The 14985-nt window shown below is 41.6% G+C and overlaps 1 protein-coding gene across 4 annotated transcripts in view; it reads left to right on the forward strand.

Annotated features, from left to right (window-relative positions):
• Positions 1-1340: 1340 nt before the first annotated feature.
• depdc7a (DEP domain containing 7, paralog a) overlaps positions 1341-14985 on the forward strand; it is a 44303-nt gene continuing 30658 nt past the window's right edge. Inside the window, exons 1-2 of one of the 4 annotated variants that reach the window (XM_078549458.1) lie at positions 1341-1516; positions 13696-14098. In XM_078549458.1, coding sequence (XP_078405584.1) covers positions 1438-1516; positions 13696-14098 — 482 coding nt within the window. In that variant the 5' untranslated portion in view covers positions 1341-1437. Of the gene's footprint in view, positions 1517-1856; positions 2082-13695; positions 14099-14985 lie in introns of those variants that run through there. The other 3 variants (XM_078549460.1, XM_078549456.1, XM_078549459.1) reach the window with 3 other exon arrangements.

The raw sequence follows: 14985 nt of genomic DNA on the forward strand, positions 1-14985 counted from the left end.
AATGTCTCCCACCCTATTAACAGACCTTCCCTTTTGTTCTTTTTCCATCCTCCTCCATTTCACCTCCATAAAAGCCAGTACATTTCTATCTGTTCTGATGAAAGTTCACAATTTGAAACATTAACTGTAGTCCCTCTCCACAGATGCTGCCAGACCTGCCGAGTATTTCCAGCATTTTCGGTGTTAATTTTTAGTTGATTGTTTTGTTTCAGTAATGTCCTCCTCTTGGGAGAAGGGCACTTGTATCCTGCCTTTGTTACCTCTAGATTTGACTATTCTAATGCTGGGCTCCCAACTTGCACCCTCAGTGAACTTGAACTCATCCAAAATTCTGCTGTCCGTCTCCTAATTCTCACCAAGTTCCATTCACTTATCACCCCTGCCCTCATTAACCTGATTACACAATGCCTCAAATTCATCCTTGATTTCAATTCCTTCCACAGATTCCCTGTCTCTGTAACATCCTCCAGCCGTATAACCCTCTGAAATCTCTTCGCTCCTCTAATTCTAGCCTCTTGTGCACCATCAGTTTTTTTTGCTCCAACATTGGCAGCTGTGTTCTCAGCTAACTAGGCCCTAAGCTCTGGAATTCCCTTCCTAAATCTCTATGCCTTTCTCCTCATTTAAGGTGCTCCTTAAAACCAACCACTTTGACCAAACTTTTGACTATGCATCCTAATATGGCTCAGTATTAAATGATGTTGACAATGCTAATGTGAAGCGCTTTGCCATGTTTAAGACACTGCATAAATGCAAATTTGCATTGCAGATGACATCAATATTTTCTTGTGAATTGTCCTGATGAGTGCAAGACGAAAAGCTTTGACAAAAAAGTCTCTTTTTTCAGCAATGCTCAAGTTCTGTACTACCAAACGACTATTTAAATACAATTGGTCGTTTGTAGAGATATTTGAAAGTAATTTGCATTTATGTAGCACCTTTCACAATGTTTATGGCTAATTAAGTGCTTTCGAAGTGTCACTCTTAAGATCTTAAGGAGGAAAGGCATCAGCGATGTGGTGATGTTGACCAAGGGATAAATATTGGCCGGGTCACCAGCGATAACACCCCTGCTTTTCAAAATATTGCCATGGGAGCTTTCACATCCAACTGAGGGAGCAGATTGTTTAACATCACATCCGAAAGACAACAGTGCAACATTCCTTCAACCCACATTTGACTCACAGGTCGGAGTGCTACCTGCTGAATCACAGCCACTGGGCTGAAATTGGGCTCTACTGACGCATGCAAAAACGGAGTCTCTTTGTCCTGCGTTTAACTGCATTCATTCGGAACTATTCTTGGGAGTGCAATTGGGCTGGTGCCTCTTCATTATTTAAAGTTGATGTAAAAGCTGGGGTCGGGTCCAATCAGCAGCGGCGCCTCGGGTTATATAAGGGTGGTCCCCCACCTCCCAAATTCTGGTTGCCCGGAACAATGGCAAGTGTGCAGGAGAGAGCCCGAGTCATGAACTTGACCCTGAACCTGGCGGCTCTCAGCCCGGCGCTCAGAGCAGGTATTCAGCACACTGTCACTTTGTTAATGATCTATTATCCCCCCCCCCAACATTGCAGAAAGGAAGTTCTCTGAAAAGCAAAGTTTCTGAAGCTGTGGACTTTCTTCCCCCCTTCGAATGTTGCACTGTGTTTCCAGCCACTCTGTTACTAAGTATCCCTGAGTCCCCCTTTCCCTATGTTGTGCAATGCAAGTTTTTTTTTCCCCTCCCCGCAACGCAACCGTTCAAGGTTAATGTTTAAGTGCAAGGGGAGTGGGCAGGGCTTTCTGGTACAATCCGCTCCCGTGCATGGAACTGTTTGCACAAAAGCACACATACTGACCCCTTCCACCCCCCTGGGCTGCCTCCAACTTGCATTCCCACCCTCCTGGCTTGTTGGTCGACGCCTTTTGTATTTGCATCAGCCGCCGTCCACATTCCCCGAGTTAGGGAATTCCAGGAGCCGCAAGCAGTTTCCTTTCGCACACCTACCGCAGCCTGGGAATCTCCAGTCACCGCTGTTGTGTCCCGCGCTCACTCTTTTTTTGTTTTAACAATGTCCGGACGAGCAGAATGGCTCATTCAGGTAAGTGGAAGTTTAAAACTTCGGACAAGGACTGAAGACCAAATAACTTGAGCTAAATGTTGGGAACTGACCGAAACAGGGAGACTTCGGTGATCACTGCATCCCGGAATGTTGTTACTTTTGGCTCCTTGGACTGACTAGAAAGGAGCGCGGGTTAATTCTTATTATTATTAAGAGGAGGGAATGTGTGTGAGAGAGAGAGAGAACTGCATCAGAAGGGGGCGGGAAAATTCCCAATAGCAGCATTTATGTAGCGCCATTAACGTCCCAAGGTGTTCAGTTTCTTTTTTTCCCTCCGGATTCCAGAAATCGAATTGAAATATTTAATTTTTTTCAGAGCTTTAGTGTGCCCTGTAGTGTACGTTTCAACCTCCTGACTGAAAATATTCTACCCTGTGTAAAGACTGCCCTACCCTAAAGCTGAGGTTGTTACGCATTTAATCTAAAGGTCATTAAAAACTACTTCTTACAAGTTTATCCAAAGCAGCAATGGTTTAAAAAACAAAAACAGAATTACCTGGAAAAACTCAGCAGGTCTGGCAGCATCGGTGGAGAAGAAAACAGTTGACGTTTCGAGTCCTCATGACCCTTCGGCAGAACTGAAGTATAGTTAGGAGAGAGATGCAATATCAGCTGGTTATATTTCACCTCTCTCCTAACTATACTTCAGTTCTGCCGAAGGGTCATGAGGACTCGAAACGTCAACTGTTTTCTTCTCCACCGATGCTGCCAGACCTGCTGAGTTTTTCCAGGTAATTCTGTTTTTGTTTTGGATTTCCAGCATCCGCAGTAGCTTTTAGCTTTTTGTTTTTATCTAATGGTTTAAAAAAAACGGTTGTAAGGGGGAGATGGCAGAAAAGGCGAGGGTTCTGTTGAGACTAATTGAACCCAAAGGTGGCTCCCAGCTTTGAATGGTTCCAATAGTATGAAACCACATCGTAGGATACACATTGGAACATGGGATTTATCAAAATAACCAATGTAGCTGGGCTCCGTGTGGCGAGTGCTTTAGGAAACACGTGCCTTTCTGAATCTGCTTGTTCGGACAATGGTTCACCTTTTTATGTAGTTTAAGATTGAATGTTTGTTTGACTTGCTGATTTTTGGTTGGTTGATTTATTTGGATTCAGTGGCCCTTGCTTGCTGAGGATGACAGTTTGGAGCTTTAGGTTGCACATTTAAGGGGCAAAAAGCTTTTCAGTTTTCGGTGGATTGCCCTAACCCATTCCATCCCCACTAAGGTTGCTTGTTACACTTGGGGCACAAATCTCAAACCTGTTTCCTCAAGTGCAATCCTCAGCTGGGCTGGGATTGAGTCTTGTGGTGCCCTTGACTGCCTGATTGTAGTTACTCTGCTTTCTTGGCTAGCTATTTAAAGTTGGAAGAAAGCAGGTGTGCTAATTTTCAACATTTGAAAATGTAATATGGAGATTTTTTTTTAAAGGGAGTAGAACATGGATTTGTCCTATATTGAAGCAGTGATTCCACCCCCCACCAGTGTGATGTGAGACATAGGAGCAGAAATTAGGCCATTTGGCCCATCGAGTCTGCTCCGCCATTCAATCATGGCTGATAAGTTTCTCAACCCCATTCTCCTGCCTTCTCCCCGTAACCTTTGATCCCCTTACCAATCAAGAACCTATCTCAGTCTTAAATACACTCAATGACCTGGCCTCCACAGCCTTCTGTGGCAATGAATTCCATAGATTCACCACTCTCTGGCTAAAGAAGTTTCTTCTCATCTCTGTTCTAAAAGGTCTTCCCTTTACTCTGAGGCTATGCCCTCAGGCCCTAGCCTCTCATGTGATGCTCAAGATGTGACTTTTAGCTAATAGTGTTTTTGTGTCTCTTGGCTTCTGTACCTTTGGAAGTTCAATTGGGACCTAGCTGTGTACTTGGGCCTCTGTTTTTGGATGCCAGTATAGTGATTGTTTGGACCATCAGAAGATATGGTGGTCTCCTTAATAAAAACAAATGCTGGAGATCTGAAATAAAAACAGAACATGCTGGAAAATCTCAGCAGCTCTGGCAGCATCTGTATAGAGTGAAACAGTTAACATTTGAGTGCAATATGATTCGTCAGAACTGAAGAAAAGTAGAAATATGATGGGTTTTAATGCTGTTGGAAAGGGGGGGAGGGAAGAAGAGGGTGCCAGATGGAACAAAAGGGAAGATCAGGGATAGGTGAAGGTGGGGGAGATTAAATACCAAAGATGTCATGGAACAAAAGGCAAGGGGAGTAGTAAAGAAACAAAGCATTGGTCCAGAGTAGGTGTTAATAGAATAAAGGTCAAGTCTATATGAGAGCAAAAACATGAAAACAAGATGTGGACTGTGGGGTTGGGGTGGGTGGGTGGGTGGGTGGGGGTGGGAATTAAAATGGAAGACCGAGTTCATGATCTGAAGTTGTTGAACTCGATGTTGAGTCCAGAAGGCTGTAAAATGCATAATCGGAAATTAGGTGCTGTTTCTCCAGCTTGCATTGGCTTTACTGGGACATTGCAGCAGGTTGACATGTCCTTCCTCCTTTTTCCTAAACTGAGGACCTCTCCTCTTCCCCAGCTCCCCCCCTGGTTGACATGGCCCTCAATGTGTCTGACCCACAGTAGGCTTCCCCCTTGTCCTCACTTTCCACCCCACTATCTTTTGTATTGAATGAACCATCCTCTGCAATTTCTGCCACCTCCAGCAAGATGCCACCACCAAATAAATCCCCCCCCCCACCCCGTCAGCATTCTGATAGGACCCTTCCCTCTGAAACACTGGTCCATTCCTCTATCACCCCCAACACCCCATCCCCTTCCTGCACACCTTTCCATGCAATTGCAGCAGGTGTAACAGCTTCCTCTTCAAGGCCCCAAATACTCCTAGGTGAAGCAGCTATTTACTTGTACATCTTTCAATTCAGTCTACTGTATTTGCTGCTCACAACGAGGTCTCTTTTACATTGTGGAGACCAAATGCAGACTGGGTGCCAGATTTGCAGAACAACTCCGCTCAGTCTGAAAGTGTGACCCTGACCTTCTGGTTGCTTGCAATTTCAATCCACTATCTTGCCCTCTTGTTCGTACTTCTGTTCTCTGCCTGCTGCAATGTTCCAGTGAAGTTTAACACAAGCTGGAGGAACAGTGCCTCATCTTCTGATTAGGCCCTTACAGCCTTCTGGACTCAATGTTGAGCCCAACAACTTCAGATCATGAACTCTGTCCTCCATTTTAATTCCCACCTCCCCCAAGTGCCTGTTTTCATCTTATTTTCATGTTTTTGCTCTCAGACAGACCTGACCTTTTCTGCTATGAACACCTACTCTGGACCAATGCTTTGTTTCTTTACTACTACTATTACTACTCCCTTTGCCTTTTGCTCCATGACACCTTTGGTATTTAATCTTCACCCTCTCACCTATCCCTGATCTTTTATTTAATCTTCCATGGGATATGGACATCACTGGCGAAGCCAGCATTTGTTGCCCATCCCTAATTGCCCTTGAACTGAGTGGCTTGTGTGGCTATTTCAGAGAGCATTTGAGTCAGCCACATTACTGTCGGTCTGGGGTCACATGTAGGCCAGACTGGGTAAAGACGTTTCCTCATCTAAAGGGCATTAATTGAATTCAAATTGCAACAGCTACCATGATGGGATTTGAACCAGTCTCCTCAGAGCATTACCTTGGGCCTCTGGATTACTAGGCCTTTTTGTTCCACCTGACATCTCTTTTTCCACCCCCCCCGCCCGACCCATCTACCTTTTTCAACAGCATTAAAACTCATTACATTTCTACCCCTCTCCAGTTCTGAAGAAGTCATGTTGGACTCTAACATTAATTGTTTCTCTCTCCGCAGATGCTGCCAGACCTGAGTTTTTCCAGCACTTTGTTACTTTAGTCTCTGCCTGTGATTGATTTCCTATTTGTAATTGACTTTTACTTGTGTAGGAGCTACTGCATTACAACAGTAATGCAAGAAATTTTTGAAGTGCAGTCTTTAAGTTTTTATCTTCCTCTGCCCTGTGCAGGAAAAATGTACTTCATTGGTTATGAAATGTTCTGAGATTATCAAAGATACTATATAAATGTCAGTCTTTATTGGTGTGAAGTACTTTGGAATATCCTCAGTGAGATAAGATACTAATATGCAGGGTGTTTATAAAGTCCTTGTGCAACTCTGGATATACACAAGATACACAAACTGTAAATGGCAAATTAAGGTAGAATTCATAGTTTTTAAATGTTATGCTTCAGATCTACTAGCTGTTACAGTTCACTTTTTCCTACTGTCACTTTTTAATCAGTTTCAGCATCTGAAATAAAATGGAAAACATGAATATAAAACTTTTGTGAATTATGCTTTCTCATATGCTGGTTACAGTTGTTTCTATCATGCAAAGTTATTGAAGCTGCACAGGACTTTATAAATTATCCACAAATTAAACTTGCTTGGCTTTGGAGTTTGAGCATTATAAATAGTCACAATTGCAACCTGACTGACATTTCTTTCTTTGAGCATTTAGTACTGTGGTTTTTTTGCTCATCTCTCCTAATTTCTTCCTTCCTGGTTTGTCTTTACTTAACTGTGAAATGTTTTTATCAAAGATACTCAAGTTGTTTTACACATTGGGAAAGATCCACTGGTTGCTTGTGATTATGAATAGATTCTCACTTTCAAAGTTTAACATTCAACTTCCACAGAATTAGAAATGTGTTGTATTTGACCTATGTGTATTTCTTCTTAGAAAGCATTGTGTAACATATCTGATGCTATTATCTTCAATCATCTGATTTTTTTGAGAAAGTATTGAAACACCCTTTGGAAATCACTGCAGGATCATGCACCTCACTAACAATACATTGTCTTATGGGTTACAGCATTTAATTACATGGATTCCACTTGAAACCTGGCCAGTTAATCTGACAAGGTAACAGTGTTACATTTGTAACCTAATCCATATAACACCTACATTCAGATATCTCTAAATTTGGATAATCTCATGATGGTTAAATGTTAAGATGGAAGCCATTGCCTTCGGTCCCCACCGCAAGCTATCCCTTGCCCCTGGTTCCATCTGCCTCCTCTGAGGCTAACCCAGACAGTTAACAATCTCAGTGCTATATTTGGTGAGCTTCCAATCACACATCTGCACCAGCACCAAGATGATCTGTTTCCAACTCTGTAGCATCACTCTGCTCCACCCCTGCCTCAGGTCTTGTGCTGGAACCCTCGGCCTTGTTTTTGTCACCTCTGAACTAGACTATTCTAGTGCCCTCCTAGCCAGCCTCCTACATTCCACCCTCCTTAAACTTGAGGTAATTCAAAACACTGCCTTCTTTCCAACTTGCACAAAATTCCATTTGCCTATCATCCATGTGCTCACTGATTTACATTGGCTCTTGGTTAAACACATTCACTTTATATATAAAAAAAATTCCTAGCCTTGTTTTCAAATCTCTTTCCCCCTTCCCCTCCCTACAATGTCCTGCTACCACCCTGCATACCCCCCACGCCCCTCCAACACCGCAAATCTCTTTAATCTCCTCCAGCCTTACAACCTTCAGATATTTGTGTTCCTCTAATTTTGGCCTCTTTAGCATCCCTGATTTAAATTGCTCTTCCACTGATGGCTGTGCCTTCAGCTGCTGATGCCCCAAGTCTGGAATTACCTCCTTAAACCTCTCTCTTGTCCTTCTCTTTCCTCCTTTAAGACGCTCCTTAAAACCGACCTCTTTGACCAAATATTTTGTCATTTAGCCCTAATATCTCCTAATGTGGCTCAGTGTCATATTTTGTTTTGCAATGCTCCTGTGAAGCACCTTGGAACATGTCACTTAGAGGTGCTAAAAGCTTGTTGTGTTCAGAGCGGTTACTTTTTTTGTGGATACCATAGCTTTAAAATCATGACATCCTCATCAGTGAAATCTAAGCAATTCCCTGGAACACTAATGACTGATCTTGCTGAGATGCTTTGATCCCATGTTAATCACACCATGACATTGAGAGAGGTGTTTCATCACCTAGATAGGTTCTATTTTCAATTGCTGTTTGGAGTAGAAAAACAGGACGTTTTAGGAAGCCTTAGTTCATGTTCTTATCAGTTTTAATTTGATCGACTGTTAAGGAGGGAAATAAGGCTTCTAAATGGGAATTTCCCTGGGTGTTCAGTTCGGTATTTCACTTGCAAACCAATGGATGTTCCTTGTGCTGTGGGTTTTCCAGAAAATGCAAATATAATGTTATTAAGGGTGGCAAAGGTTTTGGTCATTGTTTTAAAAATAAACCACTTTTTAAATTCACTGTACAACTTTGAAGTTTAGAAGTTGCTCATATTGGCTGCTGTTTACTTTGCCAATGCAAAATTTTAACCTGTATAATGTTGGCATTTGTTACAAATTTGGGTCTGTAGTAGGTAGATATCATCTGAATATGTTGCATTAGTCACTCCCATAAGTGGTCAGTGTCTTTTTTTTTAAAAGAAGTTGACTTCCACTGCTCTGTGTGTTTGTGGGATAATGGAACCCAGGGTTGTGACAATAGAGTCCCCAGCGATTTGGATTTGTGTATTTTATACTGATTTCTTCAGTCTTGCCAACCAGCCAATTACAGACCAGTCAGATTAACCTGGGTTGTGGGAAAACTTATAAAGACAATCTGGGACAAAATTAGTTGGCTTCTGGAAAGGTATAGGCTAATGACTTCAAAAACAATGCAAAAACTCAGCACTGATTTGTTAAAGACAAATTGTGTTTGATAACGTAATTGTGTTCTTTGAAGCAGCAGAGGGTTGATGAGGGTACTGTAGATGTGTATTGGACTTTCAAAAGGTGTTGGACAAGGTAATAGATTTTTTTAAAAAGGCTGGGGTCTAAAGGAACAGTGGAAGCATGGATATGAAATTGGCTAAGAGTACTGGTAAATGGTTGGTTTTTTTTCCAATTGGAGAGAGGTATACAGTGATGTTGTTCAGGGTTGGTATTGGGACCATTGCTCTTTTTTGATAAATATTCATGACCTAAACTTGGTCATAATTTCAAAATTTGTAGTTGGCATGAAACTTGAAAAAGTAGCAAACATTAAGGATAGCAATAGACATCAGGAAAACAAAGACAGGTGAAATAGACATATGCAATTGAAATTTTAAAGCAGAGAAGTGTGAAACGATTGCATTTTGGTAGGAAGAATAAGAGGTAATATAACTATGGTAAAAACTTTAAAGGGGGTGTTTGAACACAGACATAGGATGTATTAGCACAAATCTTTGAAGGGGGGGCAAGTTGAGAAGGCTGTTATTTCAAGGTAGAATGCAAAAGCAGAGAAGTTTGCTGTACATTTAAAACAAAGACTGAGCCTCAGTTGCAGTATTGTGTTCCATTATTGGGGCCACACTTTAGGAAAGATGTCCAGGCTTTGGAGAGGGTGATGATGAGATTTACTAGAATGATGGTAACTGGGATGAGGGAATTCAGTTGTGTGGTGAGACTGGAGAAACTGGGGTTGCTCTCAGTTGAGGCAGTTAAGGGGAGATTTCATAGAGATGTTCAAATCATTGATGGTATGGATAGAGTAAATGAGGAGAAACTATTTCCAGTGGCAGAAGGGTTGGTAACCAGAGGGCACAGATTGAAGATAATTGCCATAAGATCCAGAGTGTGGTGAGGAAATCTTTTCCACAGTAATGATCTGGAATGCATTGCTTGAATGGGTGGCGGAAGCAGATTCAGTAGTAACTTTCAAAAGTAAATTTGGATAAACACTTGAAAAAATTGCAGGGACTGTTAATGTTATAGTTGTACTGTTAAGGATAAACAGGTGGAAGGTATTGATTAAGTATCTTGAAAACAAAGGGGCTGTGCCCCTTTAAGGCATTGTTAACTAGTTAATTTGATTATTCGTTTTTTTTAATATACTCAAGTATAGAGAGGGGATGGCTTTCTATGCATGATGGGTGCCACAGGGGCTGTGTTAAAGTTTCCTTTAAAAGTTTTAATTTTTTTGTTACATGACTCCTTTGAGGGGCTGTTAATTAGAGTATTAGTTCCTTTGTCTATTTGATATACTCGAGTATAAAGAGACACTTCCTTTAAGGGGTGGTTCATTAGTTCATTTGTTTATTTGTTATTGTGTTTTCATGAGTATAAAGAGGGGCTGCTCGGATACTGGACCGGTAGGTAGGAGGCAGGCATATTTAATGCTGCTGCATTCTGTAAATAAAGGAAGTAACTCAAAGGATTTGCGTGTAGTCTCGTACTTCACCATCTGGCTCGGGATCCATTTATCAGAGCCATGGGAAAACCAGTGGGTGTGGGACTAATTGGATAACTCCTTTCATAAAGCTGGCCCACATAACGGGTCCGGTGATGACCCCTGTGCTGATCATTCTCTGATTAAGGGAAGATGAATCCTTTTGTTCATATGTATGAAACATATGAATCAGGAGCAGGTTATTCAGCTGCTCGATCCTGTATCTACCCGTCTTAAGGTTATGGTTTTATTTGTGGAATATAAAGTAACTATGTACTATATTTCTCCACATCAGTGGATCAACTTGTGTAACATAACAGATTAACTCATTTAGCCTACAGTACAGAGCGGAACCTCCTCTCCCAGCAGACTTTTGGGTTTTTTGGGGGTTGCTGCCTTTCAACTTTTTGTCCAAGTCTTGACTGTCTTTGTCTCTGCTATCTTGCATGACTTGGTGTCAAATCCTGCTTGATTACGTTCATGTAAAGTGCCTTGGCATGTTATATTACATTGAAAGTACCATATAAATATAACATAAGGTCTCTTTTATATAGCTTTATCAACATGTCCTCCCTTGGTTAAAAATGTGTGCAAACTAAAGCTTTCAGCTGCCATCTTTAAAAAAACTAATTAGTGTGTGTCTTCCTCTTATTCTTCCCAAAATATACTGTCTTACACCTGTTGACATCTGATATCTGTCCGTTCAATCTGATGATACTTGCATCCTTCTGAAGTTACTTTTCATCACTGTCAACAATGTCCCCATTTCTGTCTGCAAATGTTGATGTGATACTAACAGTTGTGGGTCTGTGTAGCACTCTCGACTCTTGTGTAAGAGAACCATGCATTCAAGCCTCAATCCAGACACTTAACACAAATCTAGGTTGATGCTTAAGTGCAATGCTGCACTGTTGGAGGTGAGGATGAGACATTAAACGGTGGCCGCAAGTGGATGTTAAAGATTCCATGGCACTACTTTGAAGAGCAGGGGAGTTCTCCCCGGTGTCCTGGCAAACGTTTATCCCTCAATGAACATCACTAAAACAGATGATCCGCTCACTATATCTTGTTACTCTTGGGACCTTGCTGTATTCAAATTGATTGTTTTTCTTGCATTTGAACAAGATATCCTGATGTTCTGAAGGTGCTATTTAAATGCAAATCTTCACCTTTTTTCTTTTTTTAACACCTAGATCATTGAGCAATCCCTGAGAGAAATTGCTGTTTACATCTCCCCAGCCTGAAAAACATCTCTTGACTGACATCCTTTAACCAACTGCCTGTGCATGCTCCCACATTCCCTTCATTATCTGCCTTAATCTTGTCACCTTGTCTTCATGTGGGACCTTATCAAACATGCTTTGAACGTCCACAAAGACAGCATCAATAGATTCAATGAATTCTCTTTGTTTTTTGTACAATAGATTGCCTTTTTACAAATCATAATGCCTCTTCCTAATTAACTTAATATTTCTAGGTAAATGTTTTATATTCCATATTATGTGCTGTAGGAGTTTACCCACTTCTGGCCCACACTTTTGTATGTCAGGGAAAACTTACTTCTATTTTGGCTGTCCATTTGAAGGACATCTTAGATGCCAATGAATGAGGTGCCAGTTGCAATAGGTTTTAATGAGCAGCTTGAGAGATGAGCTGAATTTGTGGCCACAATCATACTTGGTCAACCCTCATCTTCCACTTACAAAGGTGATAGCGACATTTGTGCCCTGTATGGATTCAGTTGAGTGCTGACAACCCTCTCTTCAAGGGAAGTTGAAGCCAAGGAACTCTGTTGTTGGGTCAGTGATGAGATGCTGCTTTTTTATACTGCAAGTTGTTTCTGAAGATGGCAGGTGTGATTTTAGTGATGGATTTTTCAAGTCTTAGGCTGGTGAAGTTGATGGCAGCCTACATGTTGTCTCCCTGTGCTTGCTGTTTCATTGGAAACATCCCAGTTAATGCCATCAAGAAGATGGCTGAACATCCAAAAGCAGCCACTTCTGATGCTGGACAGAGATATTCCAGTAGTAACCACCTACTGTCCCATCATTTGGCAGAATATACAACCCTAAAGGATGTTTGAAAATCTGTGGTTGGAGCCTCTCCTATCTAAAATGATAGTTTGTTCCTGTCCTCTCAATTCTCTATTTCCTTATTTAGGGGTGTCCTGAACAAGGGAGTGCAATATGTCATTTGGGAATGAAGTAGGACACACTGTAGTGGGCATCTGGCTGAAGATGTGCTAAGTGAAATATTCAAGACCAAGGTCGATAGTTTTGTTGGACACTGGTGTCAAGGGACGTGGAGTAAAGGTGGATATATGGGCATGTGGTACAGATCAGCCATGATTAAAAGAACTGTGGGAAGCCTCAAGGAGCTGAATGGCCTAGTCCTGTTCCTACGTTGTTTACTCTGACTTCCATGAGCATTCTAAGATGCTTGCCATCAAAGCTGAATACCATTTTATTTTTGAGCTGCATTCATATTTTTTCAGTATTTTCTTGTCTATTGCTATCTGAAGGGATGGTTAAATGGCCAAGATATCGAATAAATGTTTTGGCTGTGTTCTCACAGAAGTATGTGTTGATGGAAATGTGTTGGAAGAATTCTCCAGGTAAACAGTGTGTCCTCATCCCAAGTAATACCTTTTTGTTTTGTTTGCTTCAGTGAAAGAAAATTCTTCAGCCTGGCCAGCCTTCTGTGCAAATAAACCAGACAGATTTGGCCTAGTTACTCTTCTAACACATTTCCACTAACATACACTTCTGTGACAACGCAAGCAAAGCATTTATTTAATATCTTTACCAATTGACCAACGCTTAAGATTTCCTGAATTATACTTAATAGCCCTACCCTCTAACTATTTGGTTTGTCACACAGTTGTCATTTACCTTCTATCCTGAGGATAGATCACTCTCAGACTCAGGCTGGAGCTCTGTGTAGTCCAAAGACACTGTATCTCAGCCTTTGCCATACAGTCACAAAAAGCCTCGTACTTATATAGTACCTTTTATGACCTCAGGACATCACAAGATGCTTACTAGCCAATATATTATTTTTGAAGTATAGTCACTGTTATGATATAGGAAACGTGGCAGCCAATTTGCAGCAATGTGATTATGACCAGGTAATGATTTTAAGTGGTGTTGGCTGAGTGAGAAACATTGACCCAGGGTACTAGGGAGAACTCCTCTGCACTTATACGCTTGTGCAAGGGTCTTTTACTTTCCCCTGAGAGAGCAGACAGGGCCTCAGTTTAACGTATCATCATCGTCTGAAAAATGACTGTATAGCATTCCCTTGGTGCTACACTAGGAGTGTCGGCCTAGATTTTGTGCTCAAGTCTCGACAGTGGTAATTTCACTTGTTGGTTTCTCTTTCAGGATTGCCTACTGTGAAGCCATTCAGAGCAACTCGTATTTGGTGCAACATCATTGTTGCCCTTCAGTCAGAAGTGGAGGTGAAACGGCGCAGACACCATCTGAAACATCATGATGACTGCTTCCTTGGCTCTGATGCAGTGGACCTCATTCTGAGTCACCTTCTGCAGAATAACTATTTTGGTGAGGCCGAAATCTCTCGGTCAAAAGTAGTGCGGCTCTGTCAGGCTTTGATGGATAATAAGGTGTTTGAAGCCGTTGGCACGAAGCTTTTTGGCAAAGATAAAGAGTCTACTTTTGAGGACAGTAGCTGCAGTTTGTACAGATTTACCACAATGCATAGGTGGGTTGATGTTGTGAATGAATGCCAGGCTCCCAGCCCAGTGTTCAATGGATCATGGAGGAGGTAAGTTTATTTAAGATCTCTAACGTGACATTCTTCCACTTGTAGAGGTGGCAGCTGATTGCAGTGTTGGGAGCTGCTCACTTCAGTAAGAAAAGTCCTTGAACTTTACCAATAATTACAGCGCAAGACTGCTTTGGACTTTGTAATTTTGGAAGCTATTTTTAACATGCCTCTTAAAATGGTTTAGCATATCTGTATAACACCTGAGCTAGTCTGCTGAATATGGAAATTGGCTTGAATCCTTTCTACAACTGGAGAGCCTATCCTTCCTATACAATCAACAGGAATGAGGTGCAGGATTCTGATAAGCATCAGCTTTGCTGCTCTGACTAGGCACTTGTAGAAGGTGCAACTGACTGGATCCTTTCTTCAGCTGGACTCTAGCCTTGGGACACTTCAAGGTAATGGGCAAAATGTTGTTGCAGCACTGGCATGCGTCTCAGCCAATGAGAACTTGCTCAAAACTTAAAAATGGCTTCAAATGCTTGGGAAATTTATCCAAAGGTATCAAAACTGGCTAACTAACTCCTAGGAGCAGGAATAGACTGTTCTGCTGTTCAGTGAGATTATGGCTGATCTACATTTTGGCTCCATCTAACATCTTGGTCCTGTGACCCTTAATAACCTTGCCTAACAAAAATCTATCAATTTCAGTTTTGAAACTTTTAATTGTGCCACCCCCTCAGCTTCAGTGGTTTTTTTGTGGGGGGTTGAGGAGAGGGGGGGTTGAAGTTCCAGATTTACATTACCTGTTATCACCCCTAAGCAGCCTAGCTCTGATTTGTAAAATTATTCCCCTTGTTCTGGACTCTCCCACTAGAGGAAATGGGGTAGATAGAGAGAAACTTACCTTAATTAAATCATACATTTAATCTGTACAGCTGTGG

The sequence above is a fragment of the Cetorhinus maximus genome, chromosome 9 (genome assembly GCF_964194155.1).
Source record: "Cetorhinus maximus chromosome 9, sCetMax3.hap1.1, whole genome shotgun sequence".
NCBI classification, from domain to species: domain Eukaryota; kingdom Metazoa; phylum Chordata; class Chondrichthyes; order Lamniformes; family Cetorhinidae; genus Cetorhinus; species Cetorhinus maximus.